A 15,000-nucleotide genomic window follows, 5' to 3' on the forward strand; every position below is an offset into this window, starting at 1 on the left:
TGGCGTATCTATGTGCATTACGTGCTTGGACTGTACCCACGCCCTCTTTGTATGTTGAACACGACGCCTTGCCCGCTTGGCGAGCGCCGTCGCCACCCAGTTGGGCTCGCCTCTTTTTAGGCTCTGCACGAGATGCTGCTCGTTCTGCTTCTGCTCGCGCGACCCCCCCCCTCCTACCCCTGACCCAAATGTAACCCATCCCCTCCCCTCCCTTCTCGCCCGCACCCCACCCACGCGCTTGTCCCCTGCACATCTAAGAAAGATGAGCACTCGCCCTGGCTCGGCTTAGTTATGTATTCCATAAATCACTGTTTGCCATTACCCGTCATTAGTTTCTTAGTTGTCATGAGTACTCTTTGGACTGTACCTTCGTAAGTTTGTACCCACTTCACGCCCTCCCGATCCCGTACCGCTGCAGCACAAAGACAAGACCCTCCTCCTCCCTTCGTGGTCTTGGGGCTCCTGTCGGGGGGGACCACGCCCCATCCTGGCGGCGCCCTGGACTCAAACACCCGACCAAATCACTTCCTCTCGCCGCCTCTTTTTTATTTCACTTCCTGTCTCTAAATCTCCTTGTTATTCTCCCTCTCCATGTATACTCTCACCGCCTCACCCCCCTCCTCCTCCTCCTTCTCCTCCTCCTCCTCCTCCTCCTCTTTGTCTTCCCTTCATCCGCCTCCGCTCCCCACCTTGAATAAAAAAGACAAATCTCATCCGCTTACTCCTCCCCCTCCCCTTCCTCCTCCTCCTCCCAGCTAAATTGCGTCATCACCATTAAGTGACCACCCACATATGTATCAGCTGGGCTGTTCAACCTTTCCACCGATGGCTGTGTAGTGCCTTAGGCCGCTCTTTTTTTTTTTTAAGAAATTAATGATTGTCGTAGATCCTATTCCTCCTTAGCACCTGGGCAAGAGTAGGATCGCTTTCGCCGTAAACATTCTCAAACCTCCTTGTCGCTCTAAACAAGATAATCTCATGTCATCGTAAAACAACCCTTTTGCTGCGTTTTACATGAACCTAGTTGCCGCCAGGCGAATTTATTCAGTAGAAATTGAACTCCCTACTGACAACCCTTTCGCAACTTACTCCCTAGGTCTAGCAGTCGCCAGGTGATTTTATTCAGGCGAGAGAAGCCCTCCCTCCCCTCTGCAGCACAAGGGTCAGTTTAAGCTACCTACCAAGACAGTCTCCTGACGCAGACTACGTCTACTTCCTCGGGACACCCCGTCTCCTGACGCAGACAAGACCGAGCGACGCCCCTACGAGGCGATGGTGGATGCACACCACACAGACCTTGACACTCCAAGAGCTTTCTCGCCATTCCTCTTCTCTCATCCTCACAGGTGCCGAGCAGCAGTAGTGGAGGAGGAGGTGGAGGAGGAGGAGGAGGAGGAGGTAGCACAGGAGGCAATGGCGGCCCGAGCGACCAGGAGCTTTGGGGCGAGGAGGAGAGCGAACTCATCAGGTCCTGCGCCGCCCTCAGCTCCGCCCTCGGGGTCCACAAGAGCTTCAGCACCTCAGACATCAGCGGGATCGGCGTTGGCGCCGGCGGAGGAGAGAGCGAGCTCAGCCGAACGTGGGCCAGTGAGGTGAGAGGACTGCCAGGGGTGTTGGTTGCTGTTTGATTATATTTCTTATATGTACATATTTTTTCTAAAATATTTCAGCTGTCACCAGTTCTGCGTAGTGGTTAGGCATGGCAGCCTAGGTTGGAACTCGGGGATTGAAGACTGAAAGCTCTTAGTGACGTCCGTCACGTGCTGGGTCTAACGGAATTAGAACCGTCGACCTCTGACTCCTTGTCTTCAGACGGTGACACCCGGGTCCGCTCGACCACCACGCTCCTACTTGGCCCCATCTTTTATTAATTTACAGAACAAATCGCCAGTAGCTTTCTTTTACTCTGTTGGTTGTCAGGCCGGACAGCCCTTCACAGCTTTCACTATGCCTCTCCAGATGGTTCTATCCTCTGCCAATTCTTTCCAATGCTCTCTTGGTGGCATCCTCTCCACGTCCTTCTCTACTCCATCCATCCATCAGTACCTGGGTCTCCCTAATGGTCGTCTACCCTGTACTCCTCCTTCCATTACCTTCCTTGGTAGTCTGTCTGCCTCCATTCGGACGCAGTGTCCAGCCAACCTTGCTCTTCTTCCCCATACTTCATCCTGAATGTATGGTTGTCCGGTCTGATCTCTAATTTCCCTGTTATGTCTTCGTCTCCATCTCCTTTCTTCTTCATCATATACCGGGCCGACGATTCTTCTCAAGATATCGTTTTCAAAGATTTCGTCACTTCTCCGTTTGTTTTGTCAGTGTCCATGTCTCACATCCATACAGGACTGTTGGTTTGATTAAAATGCTATATGCTTTTATCTTAGTTCTTATGCTGATGGTCCGACTTTTCATTACAGATGCCAGGGCATGGTAACATCTGTTTCCTACAGCTATTCGTTCGTTTATTTCTATGCCCAGTTCATTTCTCTCACTGACAATGGACCCCAAGTACTTGGACTTATCCACTTTCTTCACACATAGTGATCCAACTTGCTCTTGTTCTGGTGTATAGTTGTCATTTCTATTTAGTTTCATAATTTCCGTTTTCTGGTCATTGCATTTTAGGCCTATCTGTTCTGCTGTTCTCTGGAATACTGTAAAGATATCGTTAATTTCCTCCACAGTCTCGGCCACCACATCCACATCATCAGCATAAGCAAAGTGGGTTATCTGAGCATTGGATAACTTAGCTCCACCTGGATGGTTGGTGATGTGCCTGACTGCTTTCTCCAGTGCAAGATTAAATAGTAAAGGTGACAGCATACATCCCTGCCTAAGGCCACTGTGTATATTGAAACTTTCTATCTCTTTCCTTCCAACTCTTACTGTACATCTGCTTCCTATGTAGCACGTTTTGATGAGGGATATTAGTTTAGCTGGAATATTTAGTTCTGCCATTACGTGCCACATTAATGGTCTGTTCACACTATCATATGCTTACCTGAAATCTACAAAGAGCTGATATAGGGTTTTATCATATTCGTAATATTTCTCCATTTGTTGCTGGGCTGTGTATATGATCCATAGTTGATCTGTTTTGCCTAAAACCACACTGATATTACCCCAATACCTTTTCTGTGTATGATTTAAATCGCTTCATTAGAATTCTTGTGTATATTTTGTATAATTCACATAGGCTTATCCCCCCATAATTGGCACACTCCAGTTTGTTTACTTTCTTATGAATTGGAATAATTACCCCCATTTGTCATTTTGTTGGTAATATTTCCTTATTCTATATTTCTTTTATTAATTCATAAATCTCTTTTTCCAGCACTTTTCTCCTATTTTTCTTAGCAGTTCTGCCGGTATTTCATCACAGTCTAGGGCTTACCATCTTTATTTCAACAAATATTGGTTCTTCAATGGGATCTGTATTCATTACTTGTGCAACCTGGATTGGGTGGGACGGGTCCGGTATGTTTAACAACTCATAAAAGTACTGCTGCCACTGTTCCATGACTTCGTTTTCTCTATATAGCATATCTCCATCTGGTCCTTTAATCATCCAATTTCTAGCTTGAAAACATTTCTTTACGGCTCTTAGCTTTTTATGGCGTTCTTTAACAATATCCTCGTTTATATTACTTTCTATTTCGTCTAGTTCTCTATCCAGGTTCTCCCGTTTCTTCCGTCTAAACAATCTTTTGGCACTCCTCCTACTCTCTCTTAAGCTTTCTGCTAGTCTTAAGTCTGATGGGTTTTGGATTAGGTTTTCTCTAATTCTTCTGCATTCTTTTGATCGGTAGTAGCAGCGATATAATTAAAATAATCCCTCGGGGCGTGAGTCCCAAGTGTTGCCGCTTCGCCATGGTAGCCAAAGGGTTACGGTCCATCTGGACGACCCTCAGCTGCACCTAGTGGCACTCTTGGGCACCTTTCACACGACTTTTCGACGTGCGCCGTCCATGGCACGACATCGAGTTCTCAAATAACCACGGGTGTTTATGGGCGCTTTCATACATGGTCGTGACGTGTGAAAGCGTCCATAGACACCAATGGTTTTTGAGAGCACGACGTTGTGTCATGGACGGCGCGCGGCGAAATGTCGGTATGTGTGAAAGGAGCCTAAGTATTTTGTGCGACAATATCATGGATTCACTTGAACTCGAGCTGTCGCCAGCCTGTTTCGTTCAATTCCGTGGACCCCCTCGGTGGCCAAGAGATTAGTGTCAAGTCAAGAAGATGGTGAGGAGCTTACGCCAGGAGACGCTGAGTATCTGTGGCAGAAGCTATCACCTTTGCCTTATCACTTTTGGGACTGATAGGATAGGTAACAGACAGGCACTGTTGGGAAACGGAGAAAAGTGCGGGAGTCGAACTCGCGATAAGGAAGATGCGAGACCCGCATCAGCGTACTGGGTTCGTATGAATGGTGTACAAAGACTCTTTTGGGAAAAAAAAAAAAAAAATCCCCAGCCCAGATAGAATTTGACGAACTTCATTGGTTATTCTTGTGGAGTTTATAAGTAGATGTTGTAGATAAGCCAGGTGAATGTAATTAGAAAACCAGTTAGAATGCTACTTTCTAATGGTAGAAAGCATTTGTCAGGGCTGGTGTAAAATGGAATATGAACCCCCCTGAAATTGGACCCGGGGTCCATTTTCTATAGTGGAAAACGAAACCACACCTCTATAGAAAATGGACCATCCACTAAAATATGAATCTCATTGTTATTAGGTTAGGTTAAGTACTTGAATAAACAATACTTATTAATAAGTGTTGATGTGTTATCTGTTTACAGATGGAAAAAAGTCTAGTAATTAGAGTGGGGGGAGGGTCTATTTTGCATACAGTGGGTCCATTTTCCGCTGTGGAAAACGAATCCCTTGGTCCATATTCTATGGGGTCTAATTTCTCTTTCACACCGGTGAGTGGAGGTTTTCGAATGAACGACCCTGAGACCCTTCTTCGTTTTGGCCTCCCTCAGGTGACCGTGGGCGCCCTGACGGGGCGGCTTGAGACGGTCCTCCTGCCGCGCCTGGACCCGACCTCAAGGTCCTGCTCGACGTGGGTGGCTGTCGGGGATGTGGCGTCGACGTCACAGCTGCCTTCGCCCCAGGCTCGCCCCGGGGCGCTCGAGTCCCCCGCCTTCACCGCTGCGGACTTCATACGCTCCGTCAACAAAAAGGTAAAGAAAGGCCCTCGACCGCCTCACGGGGCGGACTTTCCCCCTCCCGGGATGAATAAATGAATAAACATCCACCTGACAAGCGGGCTGGCCGCTCATTGGGGAGAGAGAGAGAGAGAGAGAGAGAGAGAGAGAGAGAGAGAGAGAGAGAGAGAGAGAGAGAGAGAGAGAGAGAGAGAGAGAGAGAGAGAGAGAGAGAGAGAGAGAGAGAGATAAAGATTGCTTGTGCATAAACGAAAAAGGACATATGGTCTGGGATGAAAGAGAGTTTGTAACAGAGGCGACGGTCTTAAGTCCACTCCACACTTCCTCACCGACCCCTTCACCTCCCCTCCCACCCCTCCATTCCCCTCCTCCTCTCATCCCCGTCCCCCGCATTCGCCTTTCTTGACATGTGTGCACAAATATGGTCATTCTGGTTTTAGTCAATGCGCACTTGTGTACGAACACACGCGCGCACACACACACATACGCACGCACACACACTCGATGGCGCGGTTGGTAGAGTACCAGAGTGTCAGTACGGCGGTACCGGCGGTACCTGGTTTGAATCCTGCCCAGGGCTGAAATTATTTCAGTATCGCTGCGCTTCGATTCGTTACTCCAGCTCTCATGGGTGGGGAGTTGGGTTTGTGTGTGAGTGTAAGGTCATAGCAGTACCCATAGATCGGTCATACGAGCTCTGAGCTCTCTTCCGGGAGGGAAATAGCTGTCGATCACGAGTCCAAAACGTGATCCAAAGACCAAGGTGAATCACACACACCATAAACGAGCTCAAAGCTAATTTGAACCATTGGCAGCCCAGGACTGAACCCACGAACATATATCTTATCCTGTATGTTACAATTTGGTAAATACACGAAGACAGACCTAATCTTCATAAGATTACAAAAGGAATTATTTGAAATAAAATACCAAAATCTCCTCGAGGTAATATGAAACGAATAATAAGTGAGCCATAAGAACATAAGAATGGAGGAGACTGTAAGAAACCATATGGCCTACACTAAGGAGTTCCATGTCCCTTACTAGCTGTCATTCCTATCCATAAAGTTATCTAATCTCCTCTTAAAACAACCAATTGTTTCGTCCGCTCACTACGTGGTCACGAAGTTTATTTCATTCCTTAATCACTCTGTTGGTAAACCAGTTCTATATACATGGTTCCAACAAGAAAGAATAACGAAATACCACTTGGAACAGAAGTAAATCAGCAGATGAGAAGATTCCCGTGAACTCTAGAAATATTTAGATAAACCGACATGATGGACCACGAGCAAGACGCAAAATATGGGCCTGATAACTTAGAGAATGACGAGCGTGATGGGCTACATAACCATCTTGTTCAATACAACACAGTGAATACACAATAAATAAAAAACGATGAACATATTTACTTAATACACAAAACACACAAAAAATAAGGACAAACACAAAGAATAAAGACAACAAACGTTCATTTACCAGAAAGTTTGAGAAAAACAGTAATGATAAAAAAGACATTGTACAGTGCGGCGGTGGGCCTGATGAACTGAAGTCTGATATAGAGGATTCGATTTGGCGAGGGAATGCATTTAGCCTTTCAAGTGCGTACAGTGTTATTGCTCTTTTGTAGTTCTCGCGTGAGCACACTTTATGTATTTCCCAGAGTGCACGCAACTAATTGTGTAAGAGTTATGCTCGTAGGACCCCGTCACTGTACTTCCATCAGTCAAACTTAGGTTGAATTTCGCTGTTGTTGTCTGACTGTACAGTAACTATTCTTATTTCATTTTGTTCCACGAATCAGTGTATCATACAAAAATGCATTCTTTAACATCTTTCAAACAATTTGTCTTTGTGCGTATGTGCGGGCGTGCGCATGTGTATGTGTGGGGTGCACGACTTTTCGTCGCCGTCTTTTCGTCGCCAGACGTTTCGTCGCCGCGACTTTTCGTCGCCGGACGTTTCGTCGCCGCGACTTTTCGTCGCCGGTCTTTTCGTCGCCGGTCTTTTCGTCGCCGGACTTTTCGTCGCCCCAAGCATAAATTGTATGCAAAGATTGACAAAGTCGTAGATGAAGCCGTCGTCCGTGAACTTCTCTTTGCCGCGTTTGGTGAGTAACTGTTGTTGTTGGTCTGCCATGATGCTGACGTTGAATGACACCTGAGTCCAGACGACAGTCTTTTATACTGAATTCGGAGTCAACGTGCCATGAGTCCAACTGTCATGAGTCAAGTTGTCATGAGATTACTAGTCGGCATCAAAAATTAATTTCAATGGGATTATTATTTAACCAGTAGGCTTAATTCCGTAAGACTTCTCACTGGTGATTAAAGTGATTAGACTGCTGCGAAAAGTCCGGCGACAAATTACAAATTACAAATTTAACAACTAGTTAATCATTGATAGTCTTATAATTCCGTAAGAATTTTCACTATCAATAATATTAGGTGACCAATGTAATAATAATAAATAATAGGATTATGTGATTATTACTAGAAAAAAAGTGACTGGACAGACGCTACTACCAATAATCACATCAAGATCAATCAGAAGAAGTATATTGAATTTGGCATTAAATCATATATTTCCAATTTTATATTTCAATTATTTTATATTTCAAATATTGTCAATCTTTGCATACAATTTATGCTTGGGGCGACGAAAAGTCCGGCGACGAAAAGACCGGCGACGAAAAGTCGCGGTGACGAAATGTCGCGGTGACGAAACGTCCGGCGACGAAATGTCCGGCGACGAAAAGACGGCGACGAAAAGTCATGGACCCGTATGTGTGCGTGTTTATATGTGTATGTTTTCGCATGTCTGCGTGCATGTATATGTGTATGTATTATATTTGCGCATTTTTGCGTGTGTTTCTTGTGTGCGTGTGGTTGCACGCGCGCCTGTGTGGATTCATCATGGTCTTGGATAACTTGCTGAACTCGTGATCGACAGCTATTACATCCCGGAAGAGGGCCCAGAGGTCGTGTTGTCCAATCTATGGGTAACGCACCCATCCCTTTGCTCAAAAGGGACAGTGTGTGTGTGTGTGTGTGTGTGTGTGTGTGTGTGTGTGTGTGTGTGTGTGTGTGTGTGTGTGTGTGTGTGTGTGTGTGGTTGTGTGTTTGTCTGTGTGTGCTCTCTGAATGTATGCGAGAGAAACCTAGTATGTTTATCTGTGATTTTTCTGTGTAATTCCTTTTCACTGCGTGTGCTCCTAATTTCTGTTTTTCAGGTGCGCCAGAACTACATCAAGCGCCGCCTGGTGACGACCTACCAGGCCCTCCAGCGCCTCTCCCAGTCGGAGCTCAACCTCCAGATGGCGGGAGCGAGTGTGACCGTGGCTGGAGCACCTACCAGCGGAGGAGGAGGAGGAGGAGGTGGTGGAGGAAACGGAGGAGGCGAGGGTGGAGGAGGAACAGAGGCACCAACAGGAGGAGGAGGAGCGGCCAAGGGAGGCCAGGCGGCCAACCAAAGCGTAAGTAGAACAGGGAGGCACAGGCATAGCGATACATTAATATTGTTTGTATTATGAACTCGTAGCCTATAACTAAAGCTTCTATCCTTGGGAAAATATCGCGCCAAACAGGTGGGGTTATGGAGGTGGTAAACAATATATATATATATATATATATATATATATATATATATATATATATATATATATATATATTATATATATATATATTTTTATATATACATTTTTATATATATACACATATATTTATATTATATATATATACATACATACATATATATATATATATATATATATATATATATATATATATTTATATATATATATCCTTAATCTTTGCAAAGCTGATTTTCTTTTGTAAAACTAGTTTATTTCTCTCGACTCTGACATTGAATTTAGCTGTGCAACCTATCATTCTATGGTCACTACCTATGTTGACTTTATTTATCACCGTAACATTGCTAACACTCTTGCTCTCGTCTTCTAATAAGAAGTCTACTTCATTCTTTGTTGTTCCATTTGGGCTTCTCTAGGTCCATTTACGACCTACGCGCTTTTGGAAGAAAGTGTTCATTATCCTCATGTTGTAGTTTTCTGAAAAATTGACTAACATCTCGCCTCTGTCATTTCTTTCATCTACTCCAGACTTCCCAATGCACGACTCATCACTCATCGTCTACTCCACTTTAGCATTAAAGTCGCCTATTACCAACGTGTACTTACTTTTTTCTTGATCCATTACCTGACTTAAATCATCATAGAAGGACTCAATTTCATCGTCTGAACTCTGTAAAGTTGGTGCGTAAACCTGAACTATTTTTAGAGTGTACCTTTTACACAGTCTAATCACAATCCAAACTATCTTGTCTGATAAACTATTGAACTTGAGTACGTTACCAGCAACTTTTCGGTTTATCAAGAATCCTGCCCCACTAGAACTTTCTTTGTCCTTACCTCTATAGTAGAATAGGTGGTGACCATCTTGTAATTGTATCAGCTTTTCTTCCGTTCTTCGGACTTCGCTTAGACCTACGGCGTCCCACTTGATGTTGTCTACTTCTTTCATTAAACTCTCCAGTCTGTGGTCTTCTGAGAGAGTTCTTACGTTGTTTGTATAGATCTTCATTTACTTTGTGTTGTTTAATGTCCAAGACTTGAATCTGCTTGGATAGTGCTTACTCACATTTGGTGGCACAATGCCCGTAAGCACACGAGGCAATGCGGTTGGACCTTTAGGAGACGATGATCCAACAGGAACGCCCAGTTTTGTTTTGGTTGTTCCATTCATGTTCATGTTTGCTATGAAGGGGTTCTGGAAGTAATCTCACCTCCCTGCCAACTGGTTTCTGGTGAGAAATTTCTCTGGTATCACCTAATTCATTATATTCGGTGAAACCCTATATATCTATAGGGTGCCCAAAGGTCCACGCCGTCATTATGACGGTACCTCATATATCTATGAAGAATTTCCCTGTTTGCCATCAAGGACGTGGCAGTTAGCAGTGGGTCCTGCGACTGCGTGTGTGTGTGTGAGCTGCTCTTTGTCTGATCTCTTATACAAAACCTGTTCGATATGGGTGACCCTGCAGAGATTTCCTCTCTATCGATATAGCTTATGTAATCATTAAGATTCTCAAGCCTATCCACCACGTCAAGGCGTCAACTCTCGGATAGAATAGTAGGTTGCACAGTTAAATTCAATTTCAGACCCAAAAGAAATAAACTAGTTTTAAAAAAGAAAACTAGCCTCGCAAAGGTTAAGGATAGTAATAAGAAATTTCAGTTAGAAATTAAAAATAGATCCGAAGCTTTAGAAGCTAACGAGGACACCGTCGAATATATAATTTTGAATTTAGTGAATATCATTAAGGATTTGGCAGAGAAAGTAGGAAGTACAAAAAGTATTAGAGAAAACAAATACTCAAAAACTACAAATGACCTAATTAAAAGAAGAAAGACCATGCAGCTTAAAAGCAGGAGAGATGAAATAGAAAAAAGTAGAACCAAAAAAACTTCTCAACAAAAGACAGAGGTCATAGAAAAGAAAGAGAAACATGAATGAAATAGAGGAAACTATTCGGAAAGGTAAAAGTATTAAAGGAACCAAGCACAGGCATGCTTTAGGAAGACAGTAAATGATATGTTTGAAAGAGACAGAATGGTAAAAACAGTAGAAGAAATTTACCAAGAGCTTTACTCGTCGAAGACCGTAGTTGAGTCAGAAAATTCATCTGTTGGCGTTAGTAGTGTACCAGAGATTACAAAGGAAGATGTAAATTTTGCTCTAAAAATATGAAATTAAGAAAAGTACGTGGGAAAGATAGCATATTGATAGATCTGTTGAAAGACGTAGGGAAGGAAGTTCATATTAGGTTGGCTCAGTTGTACACCCAGTGCTTACGTCAAGAAAGCGTTCCTAAATCGTGATGCAATGCCATAGTGATTTTGTTTAAAAAAAGGAGACCAGAAGGACCTTAGTAACTATCGACCGATTAGCTTGCTATCAGATATATATATAAAGTATTCTCCAAGATCCTTACAAATAGACTAAATCAAGTTTTAGATTGAAACCAACCGAGAGAACAGCAGGCTTTAGGAGCGGATATTCGATTCCAGAGCATTTGCAGGCGATGAACCAACTATTGAGAAAACGACAGAATACAATATACTTCTCTGTTTAGCTTTTGTATATTACGAGAAGGCCTTTCACTTGGTAGAACAAATAAAAATAACAATACTAAACTCATTACTTAAGCAGGGTGCAAACGAACAGATCGTAAGAATTTTAGAAAAGATTTATGCGAAAGGTACCGCTATAATTCGAATACAGAAAGGTACGGAAAAGATCAAGATCGAGAAAGGAGTACGGCAAGGCTATACCAATTCACCCAAATTACTTATAGCTTCTTGGAAGATATTGTCAGAAGATTGAGTTCGGAAAAGAAAGATTTGAAGATTAATGGTGAATATTTGATCCATCTAAGATTTGCAGATGGCATTATTCTTATTTCAGAAAGAGAAGAAGACTTGTAAGATATGCTGAGTAATCTGAACAAGGAAAGTATCAAAGTAAGTTTGAAAATGAATAAGAATAAAACCAAAGTAATGTTCAACACGAAAGTTCAAAGTAAAGAGATTATAATCGATGGTGAGAGTCATGAAGAAGTTGAAGAGTAAAATCATTTAGGCCAGATGGTGAAAGTGACGAAAGATCATTATAATGAAATAAAAAGAAGCATCACAATTGGTTGAAAAGTGTTTGATAAATATAATAAAATCCTGAGAAGTCCTCTACATTTATGTTTGAAACGTAAAGTTTACAATAAATTCATTCTGCCAGCAATAATCTACGGGTGCGAGACATGGAAACTAACAAAGGCAATGGAGACAAACCTAAAGACTGCACAGAGGAAAATGGAGAGATAAATGATGGGAATAACGCTGAGAGACCGAAAGAGAGCAAGTTGGGTGAGAGAGCATACTAGAGTGAAAGATATTATAGGGGCGGTAAAAGAAAGGAAGTAGAACTGGGCAGGTAAGTTGGTGCGAACGACTGATGAGCGATGGAGCAAGTGTGTTACCGAGTGGACACCACGAGATAGGAAACGTGGAAGAGGGAGACCAGACAAGAGGTGGAGAGACGAGATTGAGAAGTTTACGGGAATGACCTGGCAGAGGTTGGCGCGGTCGTGTGAATCATGGAACGCTATGAAGGAGGCCTTTATTCAGCAGTGGACTCAGGATGGCTGATTTGATTAATTAATATATATGGTATATATATACATATTGATATATATATATACTGTATATATATATATATATATATATATATATACTGTATATACATATATATATGAATGTATATATATGTGTGTGTGTGTGTGTGTGTGTGTGTGTGTGTGTGTGTGTGTGTGTGTGTGTGTGTGTTCACTTGGTCTTTGGATCACGTGTTGGACTCGTGATCGACAGCTATTTCCCTCATGGAAGAGAGCTCAGAGCTCTTAGGTCCGATCTATGGGTAATGCTATGACCTTTCACACACACACACACCCAACTCCCCGCCCACGAGAGTCAGAGTAACGACTCGAAGCGCAGCGGTACCGAAATAATTTCGGCCCTGGGCAGGATTCGAACCTAGAACTGCGGGCCACTATCGTGGCAGTTCAGTGCTCTACCAACTGCGCCACCGAGTGTGTGTGTGTGTGTGTGTGTGTGTGTGTGTGTGTGTGTGTGTGTGTGTGTGTGTGTGTGTGTGTGTGTGTGTGTGTGTGTGTGTGTGTGTGTGTGTGTGTGTGTGTGTGTGTGTGTGTGTGTGTGTGTGTGTGTGTGTGTGTGTGTGTGTGTGTGTATGAGGAGAGTAGCAGAAGGGCTATCAAAAGTCAACAGTGATCAGCATTCGTCCTGGAGTGGAGATTATTATCTAATCGTCAAAAGAATGCTCCGTGACTGGTCTGTAGGGGAGGTCACTTAAAGTCCGGACGTACTCTTTGAATCAAAAACCTTCGGTTGATAATTTCACCAGAATAGTTCATATCGAGCGTGGTTGTCTAACGGAAGGCTCAAAACTGATAATTAATTAATCAATATGGAAATTACCTCTATTGACGTCCATGGACCTTTGACAACTTGATTCTCTCGTGGTGTTCGTGTGATGTGCACTTTGCGAAATATTTGGTACAACTGGTAAATCTCTGTTAAAGACATATATTCTAAATAAAATATGGTAATTTACGATCTATGGGAAAATGTACCGAAGTAAAAGAAAATGAGAAATCAGTCTTAGAGTAACATTAGAGGTATGTTTCTACATGACATTGTACACTGTTTCAGTGGGTTGAAGAAAAGTGATGATAGCTTTTTGGCAATAGCTCTAGGGTGTTGTTGCTATAAAATGAGTCTTACTTTTCTTACACTTGTTGGGAAAGAGTATAGATGACTCTATGACGTCAAATCGCAGCCCTGATTTTTCAAATTCATGTGACGCAGCCTTCAGCGGTCGTTCCATAAACAACCAATTTGTCCGGGAAATTATCATAGTTTGCAGATGGTGCTGGTGGGGGATGTAGGCTGCTCGTTGGCCGAGCGGCGGAGGTCAAGGTGGAGGCAGTTCGAACCCTGCCACCGGCGAGTCGGACCAAGGTTATGGTTCATTAAATTCCACGCTACAAAGTCCTCTGTAAGGGGTACCGTCCTAACCTCCTGATAGGAGGGAGTTTGCGACGTTAAACCGAATCACTCATCATGTTGCTTCTGATAGTGTAAACTTTATTTGGTCTCTGCTTACAACCATCAAATCTAAAATGCCAGCCATACAAAATAAATGTGACACTGAATTAGAATGGTGGTGTTTCAATATGATCAATTTTCCTATCGTTTGGGACGCAAGGAAACTGATTCTCTTTTTTGACAGTTCTTATATTGTACTGAGGGACGCAACTTGTCTTACTCGAACCGCGGATGGAGTGTTCATACGGTTACTGAAATCAGATATAAGTAACGTCTCAAAGACAAATATTACAACGCATGGTTACCACACAGTTCCACGCAGCCTTTATGAGTGTCCTGCAATCTTACTTCCTCTGGTTCACAAAACTGCCACCAGATGCTAGCTATTTTGCATTTCCGGGGGAAAGTAATATCGATCAATAGTTTATATTGGGCAATAGTACTGACAGTGTAAAAATAGATTAAAGAACCATGTAGGAGAGGTAATACTATCGAGCCAATATATTGCGTCAGTAGTAGTGGAATACCGATTCCTCATACATCCTATACTTATGTACTACTGTTCTTTGGTCATCCGGTGACCACTTCGACACTGAATATAAATCGTTAATCATAGTACCTACCACTAGGTTCCGGTTTGAGCTCCCACTTGTGAGATAGTGCCTAGGTGTTTATCTGAAGGAATCTTGATACTTCGAACCGTACGGCATTGTACTGACACTGCAGGGTTGAGAGCCACGGGTGTATAGATCTCATGATGCCTTAATAGCAGAAATTGACATGACATCATGTTGTTTGGCTTGGAATTTTCTTAGTTGGCTGAGTCGCCACCACCATTGTGTACAGTTTCTAATGTTCCTCTCTCTCCTCCTGCTGCAGGGCGACGCCCAGAACGTTACCACCACAACGGCCAGCGGCGTGACGATCGTCGTCCCCCCGCGCCAGGCAGCAGCTCAGGACGTTCTTCGGATCATCCGGAAGGAGGTGGAGCTCCCCGCGGCGGTGTCCTCGGCAGCTGCCTCAGCGCAAAACAAGAACCTGGCGCTGACGGCGCGAGACGTGGAGCGAGACCGCGGGAGGCCTTTGACTAAGTACGAACGCAACATGATGATCTTCAACTGGCTC

At 43.6% G+C, this 15,000-nt stretch overlaps 1 protein-coding gene across 6 annotated transcripts in view; it reads left to right on the forward strand.

Moving 5' to 3' along the window:
• Positions 1 to 15,000, forward strand: part of LOC143029239 (uncharacterized) — a 174,193-nt gene that overhangs the window by 156,264 nt on the left and 2,929 nt on the right. For all 6 annotated transcript variants that reach the window (XM_076191916.1, XM_076191917.1, XM_076191918.1 and 3 more), the window contains 4 exons: positions 1,347 to 1,592; positions 4,989 to 5,189; positions 8,407 to 8,649; positions 14,755 to 15,000. The exon at positions 14,755 to 15,000 is cut by the window's right edge and continues 2,929 nt beyond it. In XM_076191916.1, coding sequence (XP_076048031.1) covers positions 1,347 to 1,592; positions 4,989 to 5,189; positions 8,407 to 8,649; positions 14,755 to 15,000 — 936 coding nt within the window. The remainder of the gene's footprint in view (positions 1 to 1,346; positions 1,593 to 4,988; positions 5,190 to 8,406; positions 8,650 to 14,754) is intronic.

The sequence above is a fragment of the Oratosquilla oratoria genome, chromosome 10 (genome assembly GCF_046742065.1).
Source record: "Oratosquilla oratoria isolate Oo_2021 chromosome 10, ASM4674206v1, whole genome shotgun sequence".
Classification (NCBI taxonomy): Eukaryota; Metazoa; Arthropoda; class Malacostraca; order Stomatopoda; family Squillidae; genus Oratosquilla; species Oratosquilla oratoria.